This window comes from Phacochoerus africanus, chromosome 1 (genome assembly GCF_016906955.1).
Source record: "Phacochoerus africanus isolate WHEZ1 chromosome 1, ROS_Pafr_v1, whole genome shotgun sequence".
In the NCBI taxonomy this organism is placed as follows: Eukaryota; Metazoa; Chordata; class Mammalia; order Artiodactyla; family Suidae; genus Phacochoerus; species Phacochoerus africanus.
This window is the reverse complement of record NC_062544.1, coordinates 45,929,440-45,949,204: the sequence shown is the minus strand read 5'-3', so window position 1 is coordinate 45,949,204 and position 19,765 is coordinate 45,929,440. Positions and strand designations below refer to the sequence as shown.

Genomic DNA, 19,765 nt, shown 5'->3' with positions numbered 1-19,765 from the left:
TTTGTTTGTATGTTTCTCTTCTTAATTTTAATATAGTAATGAAGTGTTTGAACTTACAGGACCATCAGGCTAAAACACACAATTATGGGAAGGGGTTAGCATACTTAAAAAACAGGGCAACCACAAGCCAAAACCAAATATTGCATTTGCAAAAAATGAAAAAAAAAATACACTCAAGCAGATAATAACAGGAGACCATCCAACCAAAAAAAAAAAAAGAAAGGAAGAATGGAGAACCATAGAATCAACTGGAACACGAGGTTCAAATGGCAATAAATAATCATCTATCAATTATCACCTTAAATGTCAATGGACTGAACGCCCCAATCAAAAGACACAGAGTGGCTGAGTGGATAAAAAGGCAAAAACCTTCAATATGCTGCCTACAAGAAACTCACCTTAGGACAAAAGATACATATAGATTGAAAGTGAAAGGGTGGGGAAAAATATTTCACGCCAATAGACATGACAGAAAAGCAGGAGTCGCAACGCTCATATCAGACAAAATAGACTTTAAAACAAAAGACATAAAGAAAGACAAAGAAGGACACTACTTAATGATTAAGGGATCCATCCAAGGAGAGGATGTTACTATTGTCAACATATATGCCCCAAATACAGGAGCACCCAGACACATACAACAAATATTAACAGACATAAAGGGAGATATTGATGAGAATACAATCATAGTAGGAGACCTTAATACCCCCCTCACATCAATGGACAGATCCTCTAGACAGAAAACCAATAAAGCAACAGAGATCCTAAAGGAAACAATAGAAAAGTTAGACTTCATTGATATCTTCAGGACACTACATCCAAAAAAATCAGAATACACATTCTTCTCAAATGCTCATGGAACATTCTCAAGAATCAACCACATATTGGGACACAAAGCTAATCTCAATAAATTTAGGAGCATAGAAATGATCTCAAGTATCTTCTCTGACCACAATGCCATGAAATTAGAAATCAACCATGGGAAAAGGAAAGAGAAAAAACCTACTGCATGGAGACTAAACAACATGCTACTAAAAACCAATGGGTCAATGAGGAAATCAAGAAGGAAATTAAAAACTACCTTGAAACAAATGATAATGAACACACAACCGTTCAAAACCTATGGGATGCTGCGAAAGCAGTGCTCAGAGGGAAATTTATAGCAATACAGGCCTTTCTCAAAAAAGAAGAAAGATCCCAAATTGACAACTTAACCCTCCACCTAAATGAATTAGAAAAAGAAGAACAAAAAAGACCTAAAGTCAGCAGAAGGGAGGAAATTATAAAGATCAAAGAAGAAATCAATAAAATAGAGACTCAAAAAACAATAGAGAAAATTAATAAAACCAAGAGCTGGTTCTTTGAAAAGGTGAACAAAATGGACAAACCCCTGGCCAGACTCACTCAAAAGAGGAGAGAAAGAACCCAAATAACCAAAATTATAAATGAAAAAGGAGAAATCACAACGGATACAGCAGAAATACAAAAAACCATAAGAGAATACTATGAACAACTATACGGCAACAAGTTTGACAATCTGGAAGAAATGGACAATTTTCTAGAATCTTACAGCCTGCCAAAACTGAATCAAGTAGAAACAGACCAACTAAACAGACCGATCACTAGAAATGAAATTGAAGAGGTCATAAAATCACTCCCTACAAATAAAAGTCCAGAACCAGATGGCTTCACAGGTGAATTCTATCAAACATATAAAGAGGAACTGGTGCCCATCCTCCTTAAACTCTTTCAAAAGGTTGAAGAAGAAGGAATACTCCCAAAGACATTCTATGATGCCACCATCACCCTCATTCCAAAACCAGACAGAGATACCACCAAAAAAGAAAACTATCGCCCAATATCATTGATGAATATAGATGCAAAAATTCTCAACAAAATCTTAGCCAACCGAATCCAACAACATATCAAAAAAATTATACAGCATGACCAGGTTGGGTTCATCCCAGGTTCACAAGGATGGTTCAACATACGCAAATCAATCAGCATCATACACCACATTAACCAAAAAAAAGTCAAAAATCATATGATCATCTCAATAGATGCACAAAAGCATTTGACAAAGTCCAACATCCATTCGTGATCAAGACCCTCGCCAAAGTGGGTATAGAGGGAACATTCCTGAATATAATCAAAGCCATTTATGAGAAACCCACAGCAAATATAATCCTCAATGGGGAAAAGCTGAAAGCCTTCTCACCCAAATCTGGAACATGACAGGGATGCCCACTCTCACCACTGCTCTTCAACATAGTTTTGGAAGTCCTAGCCACAGCAGTTAGGCAAACAAAAGAAATAAAAGGCATCCATATAGGAACAGAAGAGATAAAACTGTCACTGTATGCAGATGACATGATACTATACATAGAAAACCCGAAGGACTCAACCCCAAAACTACTTGAACTGATTCATAAATTCAGCAAAGTAGCAGGATATAAGATTAACATGCAGAAGTCAGTTGCATTTCTGTATACCAGCAATGAAATATTAGAAAAGGAATACAAAAATATGATACCTTTTAAAATTGCACCTCACAAAATCAAATACCTCGGAATACACCTGACCAAGGAGGGAAAGGACCTATATGCCGAGAACTATAAAACTTTAATCAAAGAAATCAAAGAAGATGTAAAGAAATGGAAAGATATTCCATGTTCCTGGATTGGGAAAATCAATATTGTAAAAATGGCCATACTACCCAAAGCAATCTACAGACTCAATGCAATCCTTATCAAATTACCCATGACATTTTTCACAGAACTAGAACAAACAATCCAAACATTTATATGGAACCACAAAAGACCCAGAATTGCCAAAGCAATCCTGAGAAACAAAAACCAAGCAGGAGGCATAACTCTCCCAGACTTCAAGAAATACTACAAAGCCACAGTCATCAAAACAGTGTGGTACTGGTATCAAAACAGACAGACAGACCAATGGAACAGAATAGACAACCCGGAAATAAACCCTGACACCTAGGGTCAATTAATCTTTGACAAGGGAGGCAAGAACATCAAATGGGAAAAAGAAAGTCTATTCAGCAAGCATTGCTGGGAAACCTGGACAGCTGCATGCAAAGCAATGAGACTAGAACACACCCTCACACCATGCAGAAAAATACACTCAAAATGGCTGAAAGACTTAAATATACGACAGGACACCATCAAACTCCTAGAAGAAAACATAGGCAAAACACACTCTGACATCAACATCATGAATATTTTCTCAGGTCAGTCCCCCAAAGCAATAGAAATTAGAGCAAAAATAAACCCATGGGACCTCATCAAACTGAAAAGCTTTTGCACAGCAAAGGAAACCCAAAAGAAAACAAAAAGACAACTTACAGAATGGGAGAAAATAGTTTCAAATGATGCAACCGACAAGGGCTTAATCTCTAGAATATATAAACAACTTATACAACCCAACAGCAAAAAAGCCAATCAATCAATGGAAAAATGGGCAAAAGACCTGAATAAACATTTCTCCAAAGAAGATATACAGATGGCCAACAAACACATGAAAAAATGCTCAACATCGCTGATTATAAGAGAAATGCAAATCAAAACTACCATGAGATACCACCTCACACCAGTCAGAATGGCCATCATTAATAAATCCACAAAGAACAAGTGCTGGAGGGGCTGTGGAGAAAAGGGAACCCTCCTACACTGTTGGTGGGAATGTCAACTGGTACAGCCACTATGGAGAACAGTTTGGAGATACCTTAGAAATCTATACATAGAACTTCCATATGACCCCACAATCCCACTCTTGGGCATCTATCCGGACAAAACTCTACTTAAAAGAGACACGTGCACCCGCATGTTCATTGCAGCACTATTCACAATAGCCAAGACATGGAAACAACCCAAATGTCCATCGACAGATGATTGGATTCGGAAGATGTGGTATATATACACAATGGAATACTACTCAGCCATAAAAACGAATGACATAATGCCATTTGCAGCAACATGGATGGAACTAGAGAACCTCATACTGAGTGAAATGAGCCAGAAAGACAAAGACAAATACCATATGATATCACTCATAACTGGAATCTAATATCCAGCACAAATGAACATCTCCTCAGAAAAGAAAATCATGGACTTGGAGAAAAGACTTGTGGCTGCCTGATGGGAGGGAGAGGGAGTGGGAGGGATCGGGAGCTTGGGCTTATCAGACACAACTTAGAATAGATATACAAGGAGATCTTGCTGAATAGCATTGAGAACTCTGTCTAGATACTCATGTTGCAACAGAAGACAGGGTGGGGGAAAAATGTAATTGTAATGTATACATGTAAGGATAACCTGACCCCCTTGCTGTACAGTGGGAAAAAAATAATAATAAATAATTTAAAAAAAAAAAGAAATTGTCATATAGTTTTTCCCATTAGGCCTGTTATGTGTTTTATATTAAACCATTTTTATCTTCTTATAAAATCTAGATGCTTACTAATCTACTGAATTATATTTTTAAAAATTAAAAAAAAATAAAAAAAATAAAATGTGATGATTCTCCTTCTCTGTATATTCATATGTTTAATTCTTCAGGATATAAGATTTTAAGCATAAGCTTTTGTGGTTTAGCTTTTCCCATTAGGCAGGTGTCATATGGTGCAAAATAAGGATGTCATTTGTTTACTTTGGTAGATTGACATGGGATGGTTTGAAAACCATTAATTTATTCCAGGAGAAGAAAATATCTTGAGGTGTAACCTAACAGATGCTTTCCCCACAATTACTTTGCCAAAAGACAATATTAAGCATAATGGAGAACGTCGAGATTTCTTTCACAAGCTATATATCCAGAGCCACTGATTAAAATGGTCAATTTGTTTATCCATCAAAAGCAAGAAAGGGTGTAGTTTTATAAGCAAATAACATGGAGATTCTGCCTCACCCAGCTGAGGGTAGTAAAGAGTTGGAAAGAATTCAGTCCTTTAAGATGAGAAAGAGAACTCAACCATTATCTGCCTAAAACACTGTCCCAATCAGACACGGAGCCAATTATGGGTTGGACCTCACTCTTGAAATTAGAAAAACTGGTCTAGAAAGCCAAAAAGCAATCAAAGCCATTTCATCATGTGACCATGGCTAAACAGCTCTAAGCAACTTTTACAATTGAAATTGTAATATCTCTCCTTACCAACCAGATTGAAAAGGACTAATCAAAGCACATAATATGTACTCAATAAATGTTCTTGTTAAGGAATTTCAGAGAAAATGTTTTAATCATCATCAATGCCTCCAAAACCTATACCACTCTTTCTTTCTTTCTTTCTTTCTTTTTTTCTTTTTTGTCTTTTGTCTTCTTAGGGCCACACCTTCAGCATATGGAGATTCCCAAGCTAGGGGTCTAATCAGAGCTGTTGCTGCCAGCCCATGCCAGAGCCACAGCAATGCCAGATCCAAGCTGCATCTGCGACCTACACCACAGCTCACAGCAACACCAGATCCTTAACCCACTGAGCAAGGCCAGGGATCAAACCTGAAACCCCATGGTTCCTAGTTGGATTTGTTTTCACTGTACCAAGATGGGAACTCCTACTACTCTTTCTTTTACTTCCCAAAATGTTCTGGAGCTGCTGAGGAGTAAATCTGAGCCACCATAAAATGGCTACAGTTGACCAAGGTCCTAATTGGGGACCTGAATTAGGGTCTCTACTTAGGGTCCTGTTATTTTAGGCCATGAAACTCAGATTTTAGCAAAAAATTCACATTCCACTTGCATGTGATGGAGACAGGATCTGAAAAGAGGAAAGTCGGGGAGATAATGTTTCTTCCTCTTCCCAAGTCACAAATTAAAATGTACATTTTTGAACACACAAGCTAAACAGAATTGGAATCCCTTCAGGTGAACTCCAACTGTACTGAATTTACTGATGATGCCCTATTCTTTTTCAATACTAATCTTCTGCTTTAGTGTTTTCTAATTTTATCTTTACAATAAGCATGTGTTATTTCTGTACTCAAAAAAACCACACACACTGAGAGCCAGAGTTGCATCTGGGTTTATATCCTTACAGAGTTTCCTCTGCACACTCTCCTCTCCATACATTACTGGTGTTCTTTATAACTATTTAAGTGGAAAGGGAGACACAGTATTTCGGTGAAATTTATTCACAGAAACTTGGAAATTTAGCCAAACATATTCTGCAAAGACACCTCAACTTTGTATAGCAGCTGTCAGCTGCTCTGGTGAAGGGTCCTTCCACTGGGTCCTCCCTGCTCTGACCCTCTGGGGTGGGATCTTTGGTACCCAGTCCAAGGCCTCATTCTGCCTCCTGCCTGTGCTCTGCCCAAGGATGAAGTGCTGCTGGATCCAGGCGTGAGGCCCCCTGACATTTTCCTCAGCCCCCTCCTCTCATCATCACTCAGGGAAATGTATTCTAGAACACCAGGGACTCTCTCACAAAGGGAAAAGAAAGCAGGTTACAGGGTGAAGTAAATGTCATTTTCTTCTAATGACCTCATTTCCATTTATTAAATCACTGCAGCACATTAGGGTAAACACAGCAGCCAATTCCAGTGTCCCAGAAAATCGCTTGCCCTGTGAAACAAGTCCTTGGGCTACTATGAGAGCAAAGGAACTTCTCACATCCCCAAGGATGGAAAGACAATCACAACAGCCTTATCTACCATTTATTTAGTGTCCACTACATGTGGGGCAGTGTGCTAGGCATTTTGTATTCATTATCTGTGTTAATTCCTTACACACTCAAGAGGAAAGTATAACCTACTGGATAGGAGCATGGCCTAGAGTGGAGACCCTGGATTCGAATCCTGGCTCTGGGGAGTTCCCATCGTGGCTTAGCAGTAATGAACCCAATTAGTATCCACGAGGACAAGGATTTGATCCCTGGCCTCGTTCAGTGGGTTAAGGATCCGGCATTGCTGTGAGCTGTCGTGTTGGTTGCAGACAGGGCTCAGATCTGGCATTGCTGTGGCAATGGGGCCGGGCAGCAGCTGTAGCTCTGATTCAACCCCTAGCCTGGGAACCTCCATATGCCACAGGTATGGCCCTAAAAAGATTAAAACAAACAAAAAAATAAATCTTGACTCTGCTACTTCTAAGCTGTGTAGCTGTGGGCAAGGTGCTTAACTTCCCTGTGCTTTAGGATCCAAGCCTGTTAAGTGACATGATGAGTAGTAGAGAAGAACGCTTAGAATGGAGCTTGGGACATGGGGAATGTTCAAAATGGTTTCAGTTATCATTACTACTATAGTCCCTCATCTTATAGATCAGGAAACAGGTTCAAAAGATAGGTCATTTGCCATAACTCACAGAGCTAATCCAGATCTTCTGACTTTAGAGGCCAAGGCATTGTCCTCAGTCATGAGTGGTCAGCAGTGGATCAAGGAGCAGAAACAGGGTGCCAGATTCCTAAATTATGTGCTCTTTCCATACTCACACACTGAAGACAGGGAGTGTGGGCTGCTGTGCCGAATTTCCAGCCTCCAAATAAATCTTAGATGTTGCTTTGGGGAGACAGGAATCATCACATCCAGGAGTGTACTTGCAGATAAGGACTGCTACATGGTCTGATGCCTTGTGTACAACAGAAGGAGCTCTCCTTTGTCCCTTGAGTTAAAGCACTGAGCCAGGCACAGTGGGTGCATGCTTTGGAGAAGAAAGGGCTGTGTGAGGTGAGAAGGGTTGTCTCCTGGACCATTTGAGAACAGACTCCTCTCTTACCACACCTGACCTGTGACATTGCTCAGTGTGTGCTTCCATGATGGAGCCTGCCCCTTGCCTCCATGAAGACCAACAGCTGGGTCTAAAGCCCTTTACCCCAGATACACCTGTGCAGGTCCTTTATGGCCCTGAGCCCCAGTGTAACACATCATCCACAGACTATCACCTGCCACTGATACATTTTCTTGACACTTGCCTCATGGTTCGTAAAGTAGAAGGAATAATGGGAGGAAAAATAAAACCTTAAAATAATTGGATTTTAATCACTAAGATTCTGCCTGCCTTATAATTAGCCTCAGGTTTTAATTCCTGTTTACAAATATGTAATATGTGGTCTCAGGAAGGCAGTTTGTTTTTACAGGAAAATGTGCTCAATGTATTATAAACAGTTTTCCAATTACCAGGCTAGCCCACCATGGTGGATGGTTCTATTGTTCCAGTGCCTCCTCCCTATGAGATGCTTATCCATCCCCACCCCACTGACATCAGGCTCTCTCACATGACTTTCTTTAGTCAGTGAGAGGTATGCACTTCCGAGCATAAACTTTAGGAGTTATCACATGGTTCCACCATCATTACTTTTCTCCCTGTTGCAAATATGGCAATGCCCAAGGGAGGTCCCCTCCTTCAACTTGGACCCTGGAATAAAGGACAAATGTAGAACAGACCCACAGCCAACCCATGGGCCATGTACAATATATGTGAGAAATAAGCTTTTGTTGTTGTAAGCCATTGAGATTGAGAAGTTGTTTGTTACTGCAGCATAACCTACCACCATGTCTACTAAAGCCTGTTTATTTATTTATTTGTTTATTTGCGTTTTAGGGCCACAGTTGAAGCATATAGAGGTTCCCAGGCTAGGAGTCCAATGCGAGCTGTAGCCGCTGGCCTACACCACAGCTACAGCAACACCAGATCTGAGCCACATCTGTGACCTACACCACAGCTCACGGCAATGCTGGATCCTTAACCCACTGATCAAGGCCAGGGATTGAACCTGCAACCTCATGGCTCCTAGTTGGATTCTTTTCAGCTGTGCCACGATAGGAACTACAACTAAAGCCTATTTAGATCATATTAATCTGAAATATTATATATTTGAGATGAAATGTAGTGGAAACTTGAGTTCCCATTGTGGCTGGGTGGGTGAAGAACTCAACATTGTCTCCGTGAGGATGTGGGTACCATCCCTGGCCTCACTCAGTGGGTTTAAGGATCTGGCATTGCCACAAGCTCCGGCACAGGTCAAAGCCACAGTTCAGATATGACATTGCTGTGGTTGTGGCATAGGCCAGCAGCTGCAGCTCCGATTTGACCTCTAGCCTGGGATCTTCCATATATGGAAGGTGTGGCTATAGAAAGAAAAGTAGTGAAAACTAATGCTTGAAACGATCACCATTAAAAAATAATCCTTTTTTTTTTTTTTTTAAGAACTAGGGCTAGTCATCTTTATATGACTGATATTCTTGCCAGTATTCTAAATGTAAACTGAATGGGCAGGTTTTGATGCCGTTAGACAGATTAAGTACCCTTACAGAATGTAGTTTTCATCCTAATCTCTTTTTGCTTCCTCCAGAATGCATCTGTGAAGTAGAGAATTTACACTTCCTCTTTTCAGTGTCACTTTCAGAACTTTTGCTAACCTCATGATCTGTTCCCTTAAAAGCATCCCAGACAAAGGTGATTGCAAAGCAAAAGCTAAATTCAATTCTGTCACATCACAGTGGAGAAAAATGGCTCAACAGTTAAAGGTAGACTTTTGATTCATTCTATTTCCTCTAAATTTGATTTTGGACTTTTTTATTCCTTAGTCACACAAAGCTAAAGCTAGATCAGCTCCCTGTACACACTCTCTAAGAATGGAAAAAATAACGCTGAATGGCAAGCAAGAAATGTTATATTCAAGAAAACCATTTGGAAATGTAGATGTTTAGAAAATGAAATGCCATATAAGCAAACCAGTCAGTCAGATTTCTAGGATGCAAAAGTGAAAAAAAATACAAAAATGAAACAAACAAACCTTTAAAGGCTTATGCATTTAAATAAAAAGGTACATAGAAAGTGGTGGTAAAGTACCAGTGAAGTTGAAAACAGATGGCTCTGGATACAGATTAAACACACACACATACCTTATATACATACGTATTTATATGCATACATATAACTGTAACATATGAAATTATATATAACTCTGCTTTGGGTTTCCTCTTAAATTTGTCTCTAGTGATAAAAGGATCCCTTCTTATTTATTAGACAGGGGGTTCGAATTTGCTTGGTTTCTGACAGCTGTGTTCCATCATATGATCACTACGAAGTGTCCAGTTTTCAAAAAAAAAAAAAAAAAAAATGCTTAAAGGCAGACATCTGATTCACTCTATTTCCAGCACAGCTGGAATGAGTAATTGCCTGGGCAAAGGGGCACATCTGCTTGGTTCAACAAGATGCAGACAAGTGAGAGGGCTGCCCTGCAGCGACGCCCAGCCCTCCCCAGCTACATAGGCAAACTTTAGGACTCACCAGATTCTGCGTAAATACGGAAACATCCTCTGTGCTGTTGTCAGAATTTACTCGCACCAACCTCCCAAGTCTAGGGGAACTTACAACCGTAAAGGTTATGGTTCTATTTCCTGCACTGTCCACATCATTGGTCACAGCTCTCAAGTCACGAGATGAAAGGGGCTTCATGGAACCTAAGTGAAGATTAAAACATGCATATAAGTATGAAGCATATGAAGGCTACAGTTAATGAAATGATCTTTAGAGACCCCTGAAAATTCTGGAAAACACCTGGCTATGCATGGAGGACTGGCCAGCTCTAACTTGAAATTGGGCCAAGAGAGGCTAGTGATCTGTCAGGCTTGTTTGTGGACATGCTTTGCTACTGGGGCCAGAGATGAAGGAGGAAAATCCCTCTGCTGCATGTCTAACTGATCTTGAGAGAAAGAAGGCAGTGCCAGGTGAGTGACACCCAGCTCAGCTCTGAGCACAGGAAGGAGGAGCTGACCCTGTGCATGGAGAGAACAGGAGACAGCACTGTCCCCTGGGAGGACAGGTGTGTCCTGGCCTGACGGTGGCTACAGGTACTCAATGGAATGTCCATCTGTGGACACCTGGGGGAGAGACTGGCTCTGCAAGAAACATGAGCCATCTCTAGAGGACCTCCAGACATGTAGATTGCATGGACAACGTGGGGAGGGAAGGGCCCATGTGGATGTCAAGGGGAGAAGAACAAGTGATGAATGGGTCTGTGTACTAATGTGACCTCACTGACAACCAGAGAGAGAGAGACTTGGGGACATTCAGGTTAGAGCAGTGTTTCTCAAATGCTCTGTGATGAAGGATAAGCATTCCCCACCCCCATCCACTGTGGACCAATAATTTCCAATAATTTAATAAAATACAATAAAAAGTTGCAGCAATGTCAAATTGCTATAAAAATTTGTAAACACTTCCTTTCACTTTTCATTCTTATCAGTTCACAGACCAGAAGGTCCCTGGATCACAACTGGAGAGGCAGAGGGTTGGAATACATATCCTTGTATTTGCATGGATTTAGGGGACATCCCCAACCTGATAGGATGGCAGATCTGGGAAATACTGACATCCTGGCCCAGAATCTCATGTTTTCTTTTCTGTTTTAGCTATTACTAAAAGGTTTTAGCATTAGGCCTTGCACAGAGTAGCCCTTAGAGTAGACACTTCATAAATTGTTTATGAAGTTGAGTCAATCACTCAATAATAATTAAGCCTCTTAAATGATATCTGTTTTGCTTTCTTTTTTTTTTTTTTGTCTTTTTGCCAATTCTTGAGCCGCTCCTGCGGCATATGGAGATTCCCAGGTTAGGGGTCCAATCGGAGCTGTAGCCACCGGCCTACGCCAGAGCCACAGCAACGCGGGATCCGAGCTGCGTCTGCAACCTACACCACAGCTCATGGCAACGCCGGATCCTTAACCCATTGAGCAAGGCCAGGGATCGAACCTGCAACCTCATGGTTCCTAGTCGGATTCATTAACCACTGAGCCACAACGGGAACTCCCCCATTTTGCTTTCCTTACTCAAACTTCATAGTCTTGGAGAACAAGGGCCATCAAACCACATTAGGTGCTTAAAGGCAGGATCTGGACTACAGTTAATACATGGAGAAGCTGGTTTTTGAAACGATTTTTAAACATGAAAGGATTATTCTGAGTCTTCAATTTAGAGGCCTTCAAAATACCTGACAACAAAAACAAAAATAAGCAAGTGGGACTACAACTGCTCAGCAGAGGAAACCATCAATGAAATGAAAAGGCAACATCTGGAATGGGAGAAAAGATTTTCAAACCACGTATATGGTAAGGGATTAATACTCAAAATATGCAAAGATCTCATACAACTTAGTAGCAAAAAATCCAGGCAACTCAAATAAAAAAACAGGCAAAGGACCTAAACAGACATTTTTCCAAAGAACTCTTACAAATAGGGAATAGGTACATGAAAAGGTGCTCATCAACACTAATCATCAGGGAAGCAAATCAAAAACACAATGAGGTATCACCTCACTCCTGTTAGGATGTCCATTATCAAAAAGACAAGAAATAACAAATGCTAGTGAGGATGTGGAGAAAAGGGAAGCTTTGTGCACTGCTGGTGGGAATGTAAATTGGTGCAGTCATTATGGAAAATAGTATGGAGATTCCTTAAGAAATTGAAAATAGAACTGCCATACGATCCAGCAATCCCATTTCTAGGTATATATTCAAAGGAAACAAAACCATTATCTTCAAGAGAAATCTGTACTCTCATGTTTATTGCAGCATTATTCACAATAGCCAAGGTATGGAAACATCCTTAAATGTCCACCAGTGAATGAATGGATCCACAAAATGTTGTAAAATGTGGGGTACGTACACACACACACACACACACACACACACACACACAAGAATATCATTCAACCTTGAAAAAGAAGGAAATCCTGTCATATGCAACAATGTGGGTGAAGCTAAGGGCACTGCGTTTAGTGAAACAAGCTAGACAGAGAAAGACAAACACTACATGGTATCATTTATATGTGGAATCTTTTAAAAAAAAAAAGTCTAACTCACAGAGAAAGAATGGAAAGTGGTTGCTGGGAGAGGTAAAGGAAATGGGTAGAGGTTGGCAAAAGGGTACAAACTTTTAGTCATAAAATAAATAAGGTCTGAGGATCCAATGTATAACATGGTGACTAGAGTTAATAACACTATTGTATAACTGAAATTTGCTAAGAGAGTAGAACTTAAATGTTCTCACACGCACCAAAAAATTAATACATCACAGTGATGGATGTGTTCATTCACTGGATGGGGGAGTCTTTTCACAATGCATACATTTATCGAAACATGACATTGTATATTTCAGATATCTTACAATTTTATTTGTCAATTACACCTCTATAAAGCTGAAAAGCAAAGCAAAGCAAAATAAAATGAAATGAAATGAAATAAAATAAAATAAAATAAAATAAAATACCTGAGCTCCTGAGATGGGCACTAGGTCCTGGGGCTTCTGGGAGTGGAGGTAGGAGTACCTGGAAATATCAGCCTGAGGAACACAGCTCTGCCCCAGGTTCAGGACTGCCTTGGCACAGCCGTGGTTGTCACACAAAATGATGTTTTAACTGCCTCCCCCATCTCTCTTAGTTCTTATGGCTGAAAGTTTTGCAGTCACTGCCACCTTCTGGTTTCTGGAGCTGGGGACCGAGGACCTGAGGTCACCCTGGAGAGGCCTCTGATGCTTTATAATGTTACATAAAGTCATAACTAAGGCCCATTTTCTGTTACCCGCCAAGGCTCCTGTTAAGTGGGTTATGTCTTTTGTGTGTAATCTCTGGGTACCCCCACATCCAACCTCTTATCTTCAGTTTTTCTTTGGAAATTTTCCTCACTGTGCTTTCTTAATTATTTCCTTCTTATAAAAGACTCAACTTTTCATTTATTCCTTCACTTAGAGGATTACCTTAGGCAGGTAGGAGGTGGATTCGAGATTCTTTAAGAAAAACCACTTTGTTTATCTTAATCCTTGTGGGTAGAGGACCCAAGGGGTAAAGGACCCCTTGGTTTGGGTTCCAGGCCAAGGGTACTTTTTTCCCAGCTAGGGTGTATCCCTCATTCCCTTGTCCAGCTACCTTACCCAGAAGGGTGTTCAGTCCCTAGTCAGCAGTCACCCGGAGCATGCTCAGTCATCAAGACTAGCATGATGTAACTGCTCAATGAACATCTTTTACTGTGCAGCCCAATTCACCAAGAGCCAAAAGGAATTTCCACCCCCACCACCGCCTACCTCATTTTATCCAAACATTGATATTTTCATCAATGAGCTTCAAGTGTTTAATTTGAGAAAGATTTCAGTAAGGTCCCACCTAAATCCATAGTAGAACTGTCCTACAAGAGGTGTGATAACAAAAGGGCTCTATGACTACACCTGTATGGCAACCCCTCACTCTATGTATACTTCTTGGAGATTTCAAAAGCAAATCAGCATGTTAAAAACTGTAAGTCTTAGAGTGAAGATGTATTTTTTGCCCTCCCTGGAGAGAAGATGAGGAGGTGTGGTCTTCAGACCATGGGAATTCTGATGCAGAAAAGAGGGGGCCACTGCAACTTGGGGATGTTAAGGTAGGAAGAATGCCAAGAGCAACCGGACCAAGTGACCTAGAGGTCCATCCTGTCTCTAAAATCTGTGACCCCATCATTCTCATTCCACACCTGCCCAAGATCAGATCAAAACTAAGAGCCACCTAACAAAAGAGTACATGGAAATCCATCTTCCTTCCCACTGGCCAGGAGCCAGAACTGGAAACATCGTCTGGGGATAGAGGATGACACAGAAACCAAGAATATCAGACCTGACAAGCTGGGGGAATTGGGAAAAGGAAGAGCTTTGGGATCTGAGGAAAACATGCAGGTTCCAGGGGAGGGTTCTCAACACAGTTAGAGGGAGGCCAGGGCAGGGCAGAAGCAGTGCATGTTGAGAATGGAAAGGAGACGGTTACTCAGGGCCGTGACCAAATACTAAACAGAGGGCTAAGACAACTATATGTTTTGCATAGTTCCATAAGGGTGACAAAGGAAATTGGGCCACTTTAACATATTTTTCTTACTCAACTAATATTCAGTAAAACAGGGGCCAGAAACTCGAAACTTTCAAAGCTATAGTGGCTATAACTCCCCTTTAATCTAATAAAACTGTCTTGAACTACCACACTAGAGTTTAGCCAGAATAGATGAAAGGTATTTAATTTTTTTGCAGCAAGCAGATTTACTCTGATTTAGAACTTTTAAAAAATAGATTGCTATATTTTTCAGAATATTAGGGTACAGTAGTTTGTTCACATATTTTAAAACACTAAATGGCACCTTCATTGCCCTGAAAAAAAAACAATAGAAGCATCACCCTTATTCTCAGAGAGAAATTACGGAACATGAAAAGGTTTTAGGAGAGAAGAATCTGGGTTAATATATCTTTAATTGGATTTTGATAAGGCTTCTTTTTGTGAGCGCAAATACTTAAGACACCTGAATATTTCAAAATTTCTCCTAAAAAATTCTTGGTTTTTTAAGTTATATACAGTGATTTTTCTCTAGGTCTGTTATAGACGTATGTAAGCTTTATCTACAATTTCCTTGGTTACACAGCCAAGTTGCATTATCAGCCACAAATCCGGCCAACTTGCTGTGAATATATTTCTTCTCGCACACAGATATAAGGATTAAAAGACTGGTACAGGGCTAGCTCCATGGATCTCAGTCCAGTTGCACCTCAAAATAATGATGATGGAGTTCCTGTCCTGGCTCAGCAGTAACAAACCCAACTAGTATCCATGAGGACTCAGGTTCGATCTCTGGCCTTGCTCAGTGGGTTAAGGATCCAGCATTGCCATGGGCCAAGGTGTAGGTTGCAGATGCAGCTTGGATCCTACATTGCTGTGGCTGTAGCGTAGGCTGGCAGGTGCAGCTCTGATTCAAGCCCTGGCCTGGGAACTTCCATAAGCCACAGGTGCAGCCCTAAAAAGATAGTAATAATAATAATAATAGGCAGGCCTAGCCCAAAGACCCCTCAACTGGTGTAAGGTGAGGCTGAGACACGTATTTTTAAGGCTTCTCAGTGGTTGAAAACAACTGGCTAGAGTAACCATGGAGTGGCCACAATCAATAAAATAATTAGTGTCTTTCTCCATTTATATTTTACTGATAATGCATATCAATTAAACCAGTTACAATGCACAGGGGTTTTTTAAAAACTGTAATATAAATTTTCTTATTTCCTGTGATGCCTACCTTAGTGCTTTTTTTTTTTTTTTGGTAAATAAGCGAGAAATAAAATACTGCCTGCCATATCAATAAACAAAGGATGTTACGTCATCAGCAATTGCAGCCACCTCCAAAGGTGAGCCAGTGAGCCCTGAGGCTCAGGAAGGAATCAAAGAATACCTGCCACCTAGAAGCCCCATCAGACTGCAGCCACTTCCAATGGTGAGCCCTGAGGAAACTCAGGATGTGAAAACACAGGATACTGGCCCCAGATAGATGAGGTGCATATCAAAGAGATGATTTCTGTGAGCACAGACCTCTGCATCTTCCCATTCAAAGAAAAGCGTTAAATTCCTTAACTTGAGATGTCTAGTCTTCCATTTATAATCTTGTGTTCCTACTACCTGTCCTTTGCTGCAAAACTCCTATATACCCTAGCCCCCCACCTCGCCTCCACCAAGCAGTTTTCTCAGGGTTGAGATGCTGCCTCCCGGGCTTAAATCCTCAGTTTTGTCCACTGAATAAAACGTAACTTTCTTCAACTTCTAGGTTGTGCATATTTTTTTAGTCGACATAAGTTTTACATTCTTTCCTTCCCCCACCCCCCCCTTTTTTTTTAACCCCTGCCATTAGGTAAATTTTTCACTATCCCCACAGTGAGGGTATTGACTCAGGGATGGCTCACTTAGATCTTTCCACCTCAGCCAGGCTGAGATTCCTGCAAAAAAGCAGTCCAAAGGCTTAGAGCCCCCAAGAAAGAACTCAGCGAAATCCCCTATGATGCATAGGGGTTTTAAACTCCAAAAAAGAAAACCCCAAGATCTAGATGGTCATGACAGAGCCTGGCTCTGCTGCTTCTTTAAGGACCCCAAGGAGAGAGCAGGGGAAATGTGCACTTGGATCCTACACATGGCTGTTTCAGTGATTTCGCCCTGCCTGGCCCTTCACCCAACATGCTCTCTGCTGAGAAAAAGGAGAGGAGAAAGGGTAGGGGGCAGGGGGTGAGACTAAATTCCTGCATGAGACAATTCTTTCTGGGACGCTGTAACTGTTGATAGCACCCTTTAGTAAAAGATGACACCATATACCACAAAGGTAGAACTTTCTAAATAAATTGAAAAACACGTATACCCAAATACTCGGTGAAGTTAAAAAATCTTACCTGGAAAGATGCTTAGTCCTCTGTTTACTTCTAAGCTTAAGACTAGAGCTCGAGCTGTGATGCTAAAAATTTGTCGTGGCGCGAAGTTCAAACCATCGGAAACCTGAAAATTAAAGCCTCCTGACATTGCTCCTTCAAAAGAAGAAATCACACTCTGGTCAGTTTGATTATTCTGCAAAAGCCACCCCTGTTCATCTTCTCACACACATGAACCCCTGAAAAGTGACCCCTATCAGTCTGAGAGGGGGTTAATACAGTCACTGAATGCACCAAATCAAATAGCGCCAAAGTTAAGAGAACATCAGTAAAGGTCTAAAATGCATATTCCCACCTCATCCTCTCCTGAGACATAATAAAAGAAAGCAAGGATGTTTACCACAAGAAATTTTTTAAAAACTTTAAAACATGTTCATCACCTGCATTTTATTATTTTGGAATCAATTTATACCAGTAAAATAATGCATGCATGCAGCATACAACACTTTTAAGCAATTTCTCAACTACTTATAACACTTACTTGATAATGCTGAAAATCAAAATTACAGGGAAAGTAAATAACACTTAACCCCTCTCCCCAAATAATTTCTCATTATTCACCTTGCCTCAGACTAGCTGTTTTCTGTTAAGAAGGGAAAGAGAAAAGTGGGAAAAGATCCAGCCATGTTTTTGTTGAATTCCTGCAAGAAGAGGATTTTACTCCCACACCCCTGTCAAGGGATTAATTAGTGACATCAGCAAAGTTATAAATTAACTTATGTGCAGAAACAGAAGTCACGACATCCGCCTATTGATCCAGTTCCCAGGAGTGCTCTACCAATCTGAGTCCCAGAGCACCAGGCAAGATCACTATGCAAAGAACCTGATGATCGCAGGCCCCTAGCCCTTTGAAACTGTTCATCCAGCAGGAAATTTGCAGGCCCACAGGTCTTCGCATCACCTAATGGGTAGAAAGGTCCTCTTTGTTGCCCTCAGGGGCATGAGGCAGGGGAACAAAGGAGACATGGTCAGACTCTGCAATTAGCTACAAGTACTCCCTTAATAACATGATTTAATAAAGGGCTGGTTGATGCCTTAACAGTCTCTCATGTCTCTGTTATCTAAGCAAACCCAAGGAGTTCTGATTCCACACACACACACACACACACACACACACACACACACACACACACACGGTTACAGCCTTTAAAAAAGTTTTCTCAGTACACTCAAGAGTCATCATATTTTAAAAAACAGAGAAAGAGAATGCTGGGTCTGCGAAATAGGGAACAGAGACCCACAACCAAATGTTATTTTTGTTGTTTGCTCATTTTTACTAAAAATAGCACTTTGAAAGTTGTATTTAATGAAACATGAAATGGGGAGAGAATGTTTTCTGCCATTAGGCACTCTGAACATTTCATAAATCCGGTAACAAAATGGAAATGTAATCAAAAGGAATTATATCAAAACAAACACTAGAATAGTACCTGGCATGACCAAAGAGGGGGAAGAAGGGTAACGTGAAAGTAGCTGTGACTGCGGATTTTCTAGTGTACAACCTCAGATTTTCCTGAACTGACAGTATTTTCAAAAGGGCAACCTGAAATCACTTAGCCTCCCACATCTTGGCCCTATCAACCTACTTAGGTTGTTATGTGGAATAATGAATTAGATTAATGGCAGGGCACTTGGCACATATAAATGCTAAGACAGACTAATTAAAGCCAAGCTTTTGTTTGGGGCTGCTGATGGACAGATGTAGCTGAGAGAACCAGCTGGTTTCGGCCAGAGACTCATCTGCAGCTTGGCTCCAGCCACTTTGAAGGCTATTATTGCCTCCAAGTCCATTTAGAAAATGTAATGGATTGACTCCCAAAGAGCTTGACTTTAACCCTCCTTCCTGCTTTTTTTAGGAGAAATTATTTTCTCTACTCACCAAAGCAAATATTGACCTAATAGTTAAGAAATAAATCAATCTAGAGAGCTAATTTATATTTTAATCCTTCATTGCAAAGGATAACTTCAGTCCTTTAACCTACTCTGCCCTTCAGTGGGTGACAGCTCGTGGAGAAAGCCCCGCTTTAGGGTCAGATCAACTTATATCTTTTTGAGCCTGTTTCTTCATCTCTAAAATGGGATCATACTCCTGATCACTTGGACAACTTCTGCAGGTTTAATGAAATGGATCATGTGACTGCATCTCCTGCAGTGCCAGACATGTGCCAGAGTCAGTAATTCCTTTCCACTACAAACTGCATAGTTTTAGAAATTCTGAATTGTCCCTGTGCAGTTCTCACCACTTTGAAAGTATGATAATCTTTCCATAGAGATTAAAAAAAAAAAAAAAAACCCTCCTAGGCCTTCACCTAATAAAACTTGGATTTTTAGTATCTACTAATCAAAATCACACATAATTCGCAGAAACCTCCTATCAATTCAGTGTCCCTTTAAATGAATTGTATTTTATTAATGAGCACATCTGCACACACAATTAAAAAATAAGAACACCCATATGTGGAAAAAAATCATTCAGACTAGAAACAATGCTTTGGTACATATGCGGGTAGATTTAGGAACTTGTAATAAAACTAACTCCCAACAGGTCTCTGGGCTACAGGTCTGGAACCACT

The 19,765-nt window shown here is 40.5% G+C and overlaps 1 protein-coding gene across 1 annotated transcript in view; it reads right to left on the bottom strand.

The window, feature by feature from the left end:
- The window catches only part of LOC125138086 (chondroitin sulfate proteoglycan 4-like), a 73,022-nt gene that overhangs the window by 18,169 nt on the left and 35,088 nt on the right, over positions 1 to 19,765 (bottom strand). Inside the window, exons 9-10 of the mRNA XM_047799336.1 lie at positions 17,157 to 17,288; positions 10,237 to 10,409 (exon numbers count right to left, since the gene is read on the bottom strand). Coding sequence (XP_047655292.1) covers positions 10,237 to 10,409; positions 17,157 to 17,288 — 305 coding nt within the window. The remainder of the gene's footprint in view (positions 1 to 10,236; positions 10,410 to 17,156; positions 17,289 to 19,765) is intronic.